At 34.5% G+C, this 11809-nt stretch overlaps 1 protein-coding gene across 1 annotated transcript; it reads right to left on the reverse strand.

The window, feature by feature from the left end:
- Window positions 1–9975: 9975 nt before the first annotated feature.
- Window positions 9976–11037, reverse strand: LOC128993030 (uncharacterized). Its single transcript, XM_054416784.1, has one exon. The coding sequence runs from the start codon at window positions 11035–11037 to the stop codon at window positions 9976–9978; it is 1062 nt and encodes a 353-aa protein (XP_054272759.1).
- Between the last annotated feature and the right edge of the window lie 772 nt (window positions 11038–11809).

An 11809-nucleotide genomic window follows, 5' to 3' on the forward strand; every position in this document is an offset into this window, starting at 1 on the left:
CTCCCAATAATGTAATTTGTTACATCCTATGACCTAAAAACTCTATTCGACGCGAACATTAGATTTTAAATTCTAAACTGTTTAGAGAGGAAGAAGGAGGGGAGATTGTGGTACTAAAAATGGTTGTATAGTAGTTTCCTTCGTCTATTGTAGAATGGAAATGAAATCCAAAGCTTTAAACAGACTCTTTATATCACACACCACACAGTTTTTGTTAGTAAAATGTTGATGTTAGGTGGTTTACCGAAGATTTTATTTTAAAGCTTTTGACCATTATTTGTATTGTTTCAAATTATTTAGGACTACTTTACTTTAAAATCTTGAAATAGGGATTTAAAAATATCTAACCTTAGGATAAGTTAGTTAAGAGTCACTTAATTTGTATTATTCATGTTTAATGTGAATGTGATAATGTAAGCTTTTTAAAAATTAAACGGACAAACCCTAAACTTTTTAAGTAACCATTTTTTATACTTACACATTTATTCCTCTGTAATTATGATGCACTAAATATTTAGGGAAAATATAAATAATTACAAGTATTCTTCTTTTTATCATTAAAGCTCCAACATAAAATAATTAACTCGTCAAGACTACGATCATGACCTGTCTCTTGGGGAGTTAAACAATTGGATAAAGGTTTAGACAAGATGAGTGGTCCACAGGGGCCGAGACCTTGTCTAATTGTACATTCTTTGTCTCTTGGGAGCCAAAATCGAATACCCCTTTATGGTTAAAGTTTTATTAGGCTTCCTTATACTACTGGTAGGAACTAAATTGTTACCATTACTGATTGAATTAACTGCATTTAATAATACAAATTTATATTTTTCAGTTGATATAGTTGTGCAATTTCAGTTTTTAATGACCAACAGTATTATTGTATTACCTTTTGAAGCAAGAATAACTGTTTCGTTACAAGCAAAAAAAATAATGTGCTTTTTATATGTATTGCTGTAAACCAGCTATTTGTAAATGCTTATCGTAGATGTTTTTTATTTGATTAAATTTAGAGAATATTAAATGGAATTCTCATTGTAGCTCTCTCATATCCTTAATGATAAGTAACTAAAATAAACTATTTCTTTAATGAACCAAGTGTGATTTGACTTTAAAAGTAGAATTTAAATGTTTTGATTTTATATGTGCTCAAATTGGCTCAAAAGCACTTGACAATTTGTTCTTTAAATTAGCATTATCATTAGCAATTGGGATGGTGACGCCACATTGGTGCGTATTTCAACCCAAATATGAGTGATGAATGAGTGTAGAATGGAATGAGATGATCTGTACAATGGTCCAATGATCATGGGACAGCTTGATCCGGTTTCAAACCAACAAAAAGCTACTGATTTTTCTCATAGTCGAACCGGCGACCTTTTGATTGTCAGGCGAGCACATTAACCACCCAGGTAACTAGCCAAATAAAGGATGTTTAAACATTTCTCAAATATCATACTAAATAGGTTCATCATAAATAAATTTAGTGATGCTTTTCTGTATGCGCGGAAAATTGACAAAAAAATACATAAGAGAAAATATAAGTAGCCTACATAATAATATTTTTTCTAATTAAAAGCTAGTCTGGAAGTAATAGAGAAGAGGCTTAACGGTCTGTGACGGGTGGTCAGAGAGTGTTGTAATATGCTAAATTTCCTCTCTATTGCATCCGATTTTGCTATCTGCAAATATAACAGAAACACCGTGAGTGAACTACAATCTCATTTTGAGCCAACCGGGGGAAACTCAACCTGGTTACTAATTTTGTGAAACACAGTTTTGTCTGAGCGGATTTTGTATCCATCGGAATGAAATTATTCACCGTCAAAATTAAATTATACATTTAGTCAAACTCTTGTATATAAAGTGTATAAGTATCCAACCAATAGCCAGTGTAATTAAGTATTGTATGTCTATTCTGTTTCGTGTTTTATGTGATTAAATAAAAAATACGTTTGAAATAGTTTAGTGAGAACAAAGTATACTTTTATTATATTCTTGTAATTTAATACCAAGAAGAATCAAACGGGGACGAAAATAATTTATTTCATTCTCTTTTTGAGAGTGACGGTGAATTTTGACATAGATGAGGATAAAATATTTGGTTCATTTTATTGCAATAATCCATTAATTCAATTGTTGCATACTTCTAACTTGATGGTAATGATAATCCATATTGGTAAAAGATCTCAATGTCATTCCACGCTTTAAAATACGTTGTAGTCGTCCTTGAATATTTGAGTCAGTTGTCACATTCAACAACTTCATACTGTATTAGCTTCTTAACTTCTTGTGACTCGTAAAGTTTAATATCTTAAATTGGAAAAAACGTGCGTTGAGATACTTCATACACTTCACAGTGTCAAGACAAACCGGATGGAAAAGTAAAGAAAATTATATAATTGCTAATATACTTTGTGTCGATATTTTGTAAGAGTTGTTATAGTAGTATTTCCTTCCTTGACAGTTTATTGAAAACTCCCATGATGATTTTTGGACCTGAATACCTTTTATTCCGTATCTGCGGGATTGTTCCAATCGAAGGCTTTTACAGATGTTTCTACTGTGTAATCCCACTGGCATTGACATGTTTGGTCATCGCATCTCCACTCCTGAGGACCTACAGACTTCTCATACATTATTTCATCGGAGTTCTCCCGCAGGCCCTAGGAAATATGATACATCTACTGATGATTCTTTTCGATCCGGAGGAATTTCGCTCTATCATGCATGATTTGAACCTTGTCGACGACCAACTCCGGGAAATGGGGGCTCTGATCCAATCTCCAAACCTGACCAAAACTATGGCTGTAATCATTCTCTCGCAGCTGTTCGCACTCTTAAGGAGTCTTACCTCGTTTAACATGTTGATCGGATACACAAATATGATCACTTTGTACCTGGTGTTCAACGCGGCTTGGAATCAACACCTGACGTTCGTTCAACTGATTCACAGTAGGTTCTCGGCATTGAACGATCAGCTGATCAGGATAGCAGCATCAGCTGATCAGACCTTGCTGCAGATTGTCGAGACCCGCCTGGACTCTGTGTTCCGCGTCCACTCCACCCTCCACGTCATCGTGTCCAACGTCAACTCTCACTTTTGTGTCTTCAACCTCTTCTTCGTCACTTCTTTGTTTTTCAGCATGGTCCTTTTTTCTTACGAAACATTCGATATGATGATCCAAGAAAAATCATTGATCGATTATAAAATCTACATTACTCTTTACCTGTTGGTAAATCTTGTGTGTCAGATTGTCAATTGCCATCTGTGCGCCAACGAGGCCAACAGAACCGCGGAGATTGCTCATCAGATTTTGCACAGAGACTCGCCCTATTCTCTCTGGGAAAAGATCGGGAACTATTCCCGTCTGACGATTGACAACCCAGTAAAGTTCACAGTCGGTGGAATCTTTACGTTCTACATGGAACTTTTGACGAAGATTGCAGCGATGACTTTCTCGTATTTGGTGATCGTATTTCAACTGAAGGACATTGATCTGTTTGTGCCTGTGTCGAAAAACAAAACTGCTGTCAACTCAACTGTTGGTTAATCTAGCAGCTCCAAGGCTATCATGAAAATAAAAACAATAGGAGTAATTGTGCACTGATGTGAAAGTATGAGTATTGCGTCACTTAAATGTGCTGTTACAAGATCCAGTCTATGTTAAATAAATTATTTAGCGATGTAACTAATCCTCATTTCTCTTTGTCTAAGTGTTTCCATTCGTTTGTCAAACCTGTATAGCATTGAATGTAAAGTACCGTATTTGTTATGTATGACCAAAAATGGTATCAGTTAAAGCAATTTGTAAAAAGGGTATGCCTCCAATACATGAAGAAGTTTACATAAAAAGTCTTATAAAACTCTCTTTTCCAAAACAAAAATCTCAAAACCATCCCGATTCTTAAATAAATCCTAGTCTATTCATATTTGTTTCTATTGATTGCAAACCTCTCAAAGGACTATAAGTTACTACTGAATGACATATCAACATTAAAAAATCTTTACAATGTAATCAATACCAATTCAGGAAGAGGTGGCGTAACAGGTTTCCATTAAATTGAAGACTTGCAGTAACTGAGGCAACCCTCTGGATCCTAGATGTAATCATATCTCAGAAGCAGTTTCGTGACCGTGAAATATGATAAACTCCCCCCCCCCTCCCCCACGATGGACACCAATGTTAAAGCGGGGAGGGATTAGGGTGTCTTTTATGATGCCAAGTGAATGACAAGTGACCACTTGGGGTGTCAATCTTGTTACCAGAGGAAAATGTATAATCATGATTGATCACATTGTAACACCAAGGTCGTAAGAACGTCGACCATATTGGAGAAGATAATTATGATTAACAAATCAGCAATATTGATAATATCTTGATGGTATCGAGATTACCACAGAACAAGGGATGACAACATCCAGACAAGGGTGGAAGATAAAACAGCAGATAAATTGATTATTTCTCCGTAAAAATCGTCGTCGTCCCCTCTGTACGTCTGATCACAACAAACATCCCTGTGCTCCCATTACTTGGCTTACCCTTACCCTGACCAGATAGCCATTTGTGGACGGCGTCATACACCAATAGTCCATCATATTTTGTCTATTTAAAATGATGAGAAACAACGCCGTTAACTCTTTTATTTTTTAATATTTAAATCTGAGAGATTTGTGTCCGTCCAAAATTTACTTTCAAATAAATTTACCGTAACATACACTCACTGACATAAAATATAAAAATTTTATTTAATATCGAATAAAAATAGCTTATTAGTTTGAAAGTTTCCAAAGTTTAGGATCACTAGGATCCCATGGGGAGATAAAATTACTTTGTAATATAACTTATTATTAGTTTTATCAATGTAAATTATTGCATATTTTATTTCAAACAAAAAATGCTTTTTCAAAAATATCGTTACAAACTTAATGAAACATTTTGTTTTAATGGTTATTTAAAACTAAATACATTACAGTAATGAAAAAATATTTTACTGTAAAATAGTAGTTTTGTAAAAAACTGAATTAAACCAATCAAGTAAGGAAATTACCCCACGTTTTAATCCAACCGTTAACAATAATGTTAAATTTCGGACTACAAAGTGAAGCAAAGAAATGTTTACCTAGCACTCCAATGCGTAACACAGTCTGCAGCATTCGATATTATAAAAGCATGAAACGTTCATGCGGATTCATCATCGCTCATGCGGTACAAAAACACACACGTGATGCGCTGAGTTTCCTATATGAGTCTCATCTTATTAATTTTACTCAATATAGAAACAAGGATCATTGTTTGACTTACAGATTTAATATAATATAAATACCTCGTCACAGCTCTGTAGTTTCTGTAGATTACAGCTGTTTCGGCATTAAAATGCCATCATCAGATACACATACATCCACCTGAATTGGCGTCGTTAAACTGTACATATACACGAACACGATAAAAACACAAAAACACGTAAAACAAGAGACAGGCCTGTCGCGTACATGATTGCTACGAGTACGGAAGCTGACTGGGCAACTGCTAGTTCGTTCCAGCTGTGGCGGTATTATCTGCTGGACTCTGATCCCTTGTCTGTGGCTTGCTCCGTTTGATAATGTTATTAAAAATGGTTGTTAAAAATAATTACAGCCTTATCAACACCTATGATTTTATTAACAAAGCCAAAAATGTACAGGTAAACCCTCATGATTTTCTAGTTTCATTTCACATTGTCAATCTCTTTACTAATGTTCCTGTTGACCAAACTCTAGACATAGTCAAAGACCACCTGAACAAAGATTCGAATTTACTACCTGAAGCAATTACCGAACTACTAACTTTGTTCAAAGAAGCACTCAAACAAAATTATTTCAAATTCAATGATAAATATTACAGTCAACCAAATGGCCTGGCAATGGGCTCTCCATTATCAAGTTTACTCGCCAACGTATATCTGAACCATATTGAAAATAAATATATATTTTCAGACCTGAACAAACAAAAAACAAGATAACGGAATATCACCGTTATGTTGATGACACAATTCTTATTTTCAAGGGTAACACTAGACAGCTCGACCTTCTACACAAGTTCCTCAACAATATAACGCCTAATTTGAAATTTACCATGGAAACTGAACAATCAAATAAAATAAATTTCTTGGATATCACAATAGAAAAGATAGATAACAGATTAGATTTTAGCATATATAGGAAGCCTACCACGTCAAACCAAACCATTCACAGCACGTCTTACCACCCCGTATCACATAAACTGGCCGCCTACAATAGCATGGTATACCGCTTATTACATGTCCCAATGACAGAGCAAAACTACAATAGAGAACTGAAAATCATCAAACAAATTGCCGTATCTAATGGGTATGATATCCAAATGGTTGACAACTTAGTAAAGAAATACAAAAATAAACAAAATCAAAATCAGAACTTAACCCCGCAAAACAAAAAATTCGTCTGCGTAGATTATTCTCACCACCTACAGCACAGCCTAAAGAATGAGTTGGAAAAGCATGGGATCAAACTAGCTTTCAGAACTAGCAATAAAGTTATTAATAAGTTAAAACCTAAGACAAATAAAAATAAAGCTGACCAATCAGGTGTATATAAAATCAAATGTGCTAGTTGCCCGAGTACATACATTGGAAAAACAGGACGATCCTTTAGCATTAGGTACAAAGAACATCGCCCTAACGGGAAGACTGACAAACAAAAATCCACGTTCGCGCAACACCTGGTTGATAACAATCACGACTTACTTGATTTGGACAACGGCTTAGAAGTTCTACACGCCTGTATTAATGGAAATAGATTAGATACCCCTGAAGAATATGAGATTTATAAAGCTCATAAAATAAAAAGCAGCAATGAGCACATACTAAACGATCAATTACAATTTAAATCCCACACCATTTTTAATAACATTATCAAACGGAGCAAGCCACAGACAAGGGATCAAAGTCCAGCAGATAATACCGCTACAGCTGGAACGAACTAGCAGTTGCCCAGTCAGCTTCCGTACTCGTAGCAATCATGTACGCGACAGGCCTGTCTCTTGTTTTACGTGTTTTTGTGTTTTTATCGTGTTCGTGTATATGTACAGTTTAACGACGCCAATTCAGGTGGATGTATGTGTATCTGATGATGGCATTTTAATGCCGAAACAGCTGTAATCTACAGAAACTACAGAGCTGTGACGAGGTATTTATAATATATTAGTCATCAATTCAGCTCAGGGGCTAAACCATGTCTATTACAGATTTAGATGATGATTTAAATATTGTAATGATTTATTCTTTAATGCATTTAATGTGAAGTAGGTGGGCCTCTATTCTTTGGCTGTATGAAGACTTTTTGAATAGGTTAGTTTGTATTTTCAATTACCTTGTTATATAGTTTAACTTTAAACATTTGAAATATTTATAAAAATCCTCTCATAGTTTTGGATGCCATTTTGCTAGAAAAGGCACTTGTTATGTAACAGTATATTATAATTTACATGATTTAATTAAACCCTTTTTATTCCATCGTTATTTTAATCATAGTCATACAAATTGTGTGGATTTACAAACAGTATATATTATTTGAGCTGATAAATTTTCCTTTTAATTGTTACTTTTCATCATGTACGTTGCGACGTCAAGAATGTTTTTATTTTTTATTTATAGTTTAAGTACTTTAAATTTAAGTAAAAATTATGTGAAAGTTTTCATTAAATAAACGAAGGTAACGAATGTACACGGCAAGTTTTTTTTTTTTAATTGTCTGCTTATTTAAGGAGTTATGTTCAAAAACACTAGGTTAACATCCCAGTAACATTAAATACTCTGTTTACAAACGTTCATAGTGTTCATAATATTTGCTAGTATCCTTAAAAATAAGACCCTATTCAGACCGGTTTATTAAAAAAAACACCTGAAAATATGACAATTGTTTAGATAAACACAAATGTAAAATAACATAAAGATGCTGTTTTTTATGTGTGTTCTAAGGGAACTGTAAAAGTTTTTTTGATCAGATGTTTTCTAAAACCCTCGCTGAAAGGAAATGACGTCATCCAGTTGACCATCTCTGGGTGGACCTGCTCATAAACTGACCCTTCCTTGCCATCTTATCGAATCTTGGCAAAACTTCGTTTTTGCGGTAAAATTACTCATCTCCGGTAGATTTTCAACCATTTGAGTGGAAGAAATAGTTATATTTTGAACGTAAAAGTAGCGTATTTATGTGTTTTCTGTTTCGCTCCCTTTTAGTCAATGTTCTGTTATTAAAGTGTTATTTGTGGAATGTGTATTTTATTTTCAAAACACACTGATTCAAAATGTATTTTAATCGAACGTTTTTTTTAGCAATGGTAGAATTCAATTCAGAGTAAACCATCGAATATAAAACATAACTGCAAATATTGTGTCTTACATGAAAGAAGTCTTGCTGTAATAAAATTCCGGAAACTTACATACATTTAAAATACTTTAATCATGGATAATTTTACAAACTATTTTTTATTTGGGTTTTAGTACAGATATTATCATTTGGCGCAACTTGATTACAATTTGGAGATAAAAAAACTGGCCCTACCAATGTTTTGGCTATTGGCTTTTAATCCCGGCAGTATAAAGGGTTAGTAAGCTTTAACCATTTAACCATTGGCATATCTGTTCCCAAATAATAATTGTGTTTCAATTAAGATTATTGACACTGTATATTCGTCGTCGTTTTACTCTACACTATTTTAACAAAGCTAAAATCTAAGGAGAACTCTGTCTAGAAATATTTTTTATTGTTATGAATTTGTTAGTAAGATTATATCTTAGACCTAATACTGTATAGTACCTTGCACGAACATATGAATAAACCTAACCGTTACAAAACTGCTTAAAAATAATTGTATACACATCAAAAAATAATTGTATAAACATCAAAATAATAAAAAACTGCAACGGTTGGCAAAAAAAATAAATCTCGCCAAGTGTTAATAGTTGCTTTTCCAACGTTTGAAGCGGGCTGGGGGAGCGAGCTGGTCTATAGTGGTTAGAGCGCGGAACTTCGGTAAAAGAGGTCCCGGGTTCAAATCCCACCAAATCACCAATGGATTTTATCTAAGTGATAATGCCGCAACCCCTAGGTCTAGCCTGAAGTAATGTGAAAAACAATCCCAGGCTCGTGCCTAAAAAGGCTCGTCCTAGGACAAAAAAATAGTGTTTGAAGAACACATCTAAGAAACATTTTGCCATACCACTGAGGTATGAACAAATTTTACTTAAATACTTAAACTTAACAATTATATCATCCTGACTTCCTGCTTAGACCCTTTTGGATTTAATTTTTTAATTGCATTTGTTTCGAATGAATTCTACATGAAGCGAGAACTCTCAATTGCTTCTCAGCGCTGTCAGCAGGTATCGTCTGCTCCACTTTGCAAATTGACTTAGAACCGAAACTTCATCAAAATATTTTACAAGGGAAAAATCGAAACTTGTAGTTATTATCTATCATTATAAAAAAAAACTCGAGCATGTATAATTAAAAACCTATAAAATTAACATAACATCAATAACCTTTATAATATCAGTGATATATTAACTTCTCTACGACCAAGTGAAGAATGTACAAGTAATAAAGGAGAATATACATTCCTACCAAATTAATGTACAAATTGTTTATATATACTTTGTTTATTCATTTATTTAGATATATCAACAGATACATGCATAATAATTGACAAGAGTAGAATGATGAAAGTTAGACGTGATTTCTATTGGTCTTATAAAGCTGTAACAGCGTGGGATAGTAATATGTAACTAAACATATAGCTAAGAGTTTTGATCGAAGACACACAGAATATTTTGACATGACAAACATGTCGTGAATTATAAATATAATTTTCACAGCTAAGTAATGGTAGACCATCATAGCTGTTAATACCCTTTTGACTTTGACTTCAGCATGATTTTTTCATGTTCCATTGCTTAACTCCCAGTTGCATTTACACTGGTTGACATAGGCACAAACAGATCAACGTCCTTCAGTTGAAAGATGATCACCAAATACGAGAAAGACATCGCTGCAATCTTCGTCAAAAGTTCCATGTTGAACGTAAAGATTCCACCGACTGTGAACTTAACCGGGTTGTCAATTGTCAGACGGGAATAGTTCCCGATCTTTTCCCAGAGAGAATATGGTGAGTTTCTGTGCAAAATGTGATGGGCAATCTCCGCGGTTCTGTTGGCCTCGTTGGCGCACAGATGGCATGTGACAATCTGACACACAAGATTTACTGACAAGTATACAATGACTTTTAATTCCATATCGACCACCGCTTTGTCATTGATCATCTGATCAAGTGTCTCGTACGAATAAAAGACCACCTCAAAAAAACAGGAGGTGACGAATAGGAGGTTGAAGACACAAAAGTGAGAGTTGACGTTGGACACGATGACGTGGAGGGTTGAGTGGACGCGGAACACAGAGTCCAGGCGGGTCTCGACAATCTGCAGCAAGGTCTGATCAGCTGATGCTGCTATCCTGGTCAGCTGATCGTTCAATGCCGAGAACCTACTGTGAATCAGTTGAGCGAATGTCAGGTGCTGGTTCCAAGCCGCGTTGATTATCACGAACATAGTGATCATATTTGGATAATCAGCCAACATGTCAGCCAACAAGGTAAGACTCTTTAAGAGTGCGAACAGCTGCGAAAGAATGATTACAGCCATCGTTTTGGTCAGGTTTGGAGATTGGATCAGAGCCCCCATTTCCCGGAGTTGGTCGTCGACAAGATTCAAATCATGCAGGATAGAGCGAAATTCTTCCGGATCGAAAAGAATCATCAGTAGATGTACCATATTTCCCAGAGCCTGCGGGAGAACTCCGAGCCAATAATGCATGAGAAGTCCGTAGTCTCTCAGGAGTGGAGATGCGATGACCAAACATGTCAATGCCAGTGGGATTACACAGTAGAAACATCTGTAAAAGCCTTCGATTGGAACAATCCCGCAGATACGGAAATAAAGGTTTTCTGGACCAAATATCATTGTGGGGGTTTTCAGTAAAACCCGTGTTGTACAATTGGCAACAGCTCCTACTGAAGAAATACAATAGAACTCATATTGGCAATTCAATTTATTCGAAATATTTGAATATGTCTTCTTCAAGATATGATGTAAAGTTACAAGTGACAGCTTATGGAAATGAGTAATCCAACGTATATTATCATGTTGAATTTTAATAATTGAAATTAAAAATTACGACCAATTTACTACAAAGAAGTAATATTATATATTATAATATATTATAAGAATGGCTGTCTATTCTAACAATCAGGAAAGGTTGCATGTGTTATAAATAATGTACTATGTATTAAATCGATAGCTTTTGCTAATATTACAATATTACCATTAAAATGATAATATGACAAATAACGTGATGGACTGTTTTATCAAAAGATAAAATTCTATAAGCTCACCCAATGATGTAATTTGTTACATCCTATGACCTAAAAACTCTATTCGACGCGAACATTAGATTTTAAATTCTAAACTGTTTATAGAGGAAGAAGGAGGGGAGATTGTGGTATTAAAAATGGTTGTATTGTAGTTTCCTTAGTCTATTGTAGTGTGGAAATGAAATCCAAAGCTTTAAACAGCCTATTTATATCACACAACACACAGTTTTTGTTAGTAAAATGTTGATGTTAGGTGGTTTACCGAAGATTTTATTTCAAAGCTTTTGACCATTATTTGTATTGTTTCAAATTATTTAGGGCTACATAACACTTTACTTTTAAATCTTGAAATTGGGATTTAA

Source organism: Macrosteles quadrilineatus, unplaced genomic scaffold, assembly GCF_028750875.1.
Source record: "Macrosteles quadrilineatus isolate MER2022 unplaced genomic scaffold, UCM_ALF_1.0 Scaffold_4__1_contigs__length_99947679, whole genome shotgun sequence".
NCBI lineage: Eukaryota > Metazoa > Arthropoda > Insecta > Hemiptera > Cicadellidae > Macrosteles > Macrosteles quadrilineatus.

What these genes read in the sequence shown, in the direction of transcription:
- LOC128993030 (XM_054416784.1), bottom strand. Translation starts at nt 11,037, where the DNA reads ATGATATTTGGTCCAGAAAACCTTTATTTCCGTATCTGCGGGATTGTT.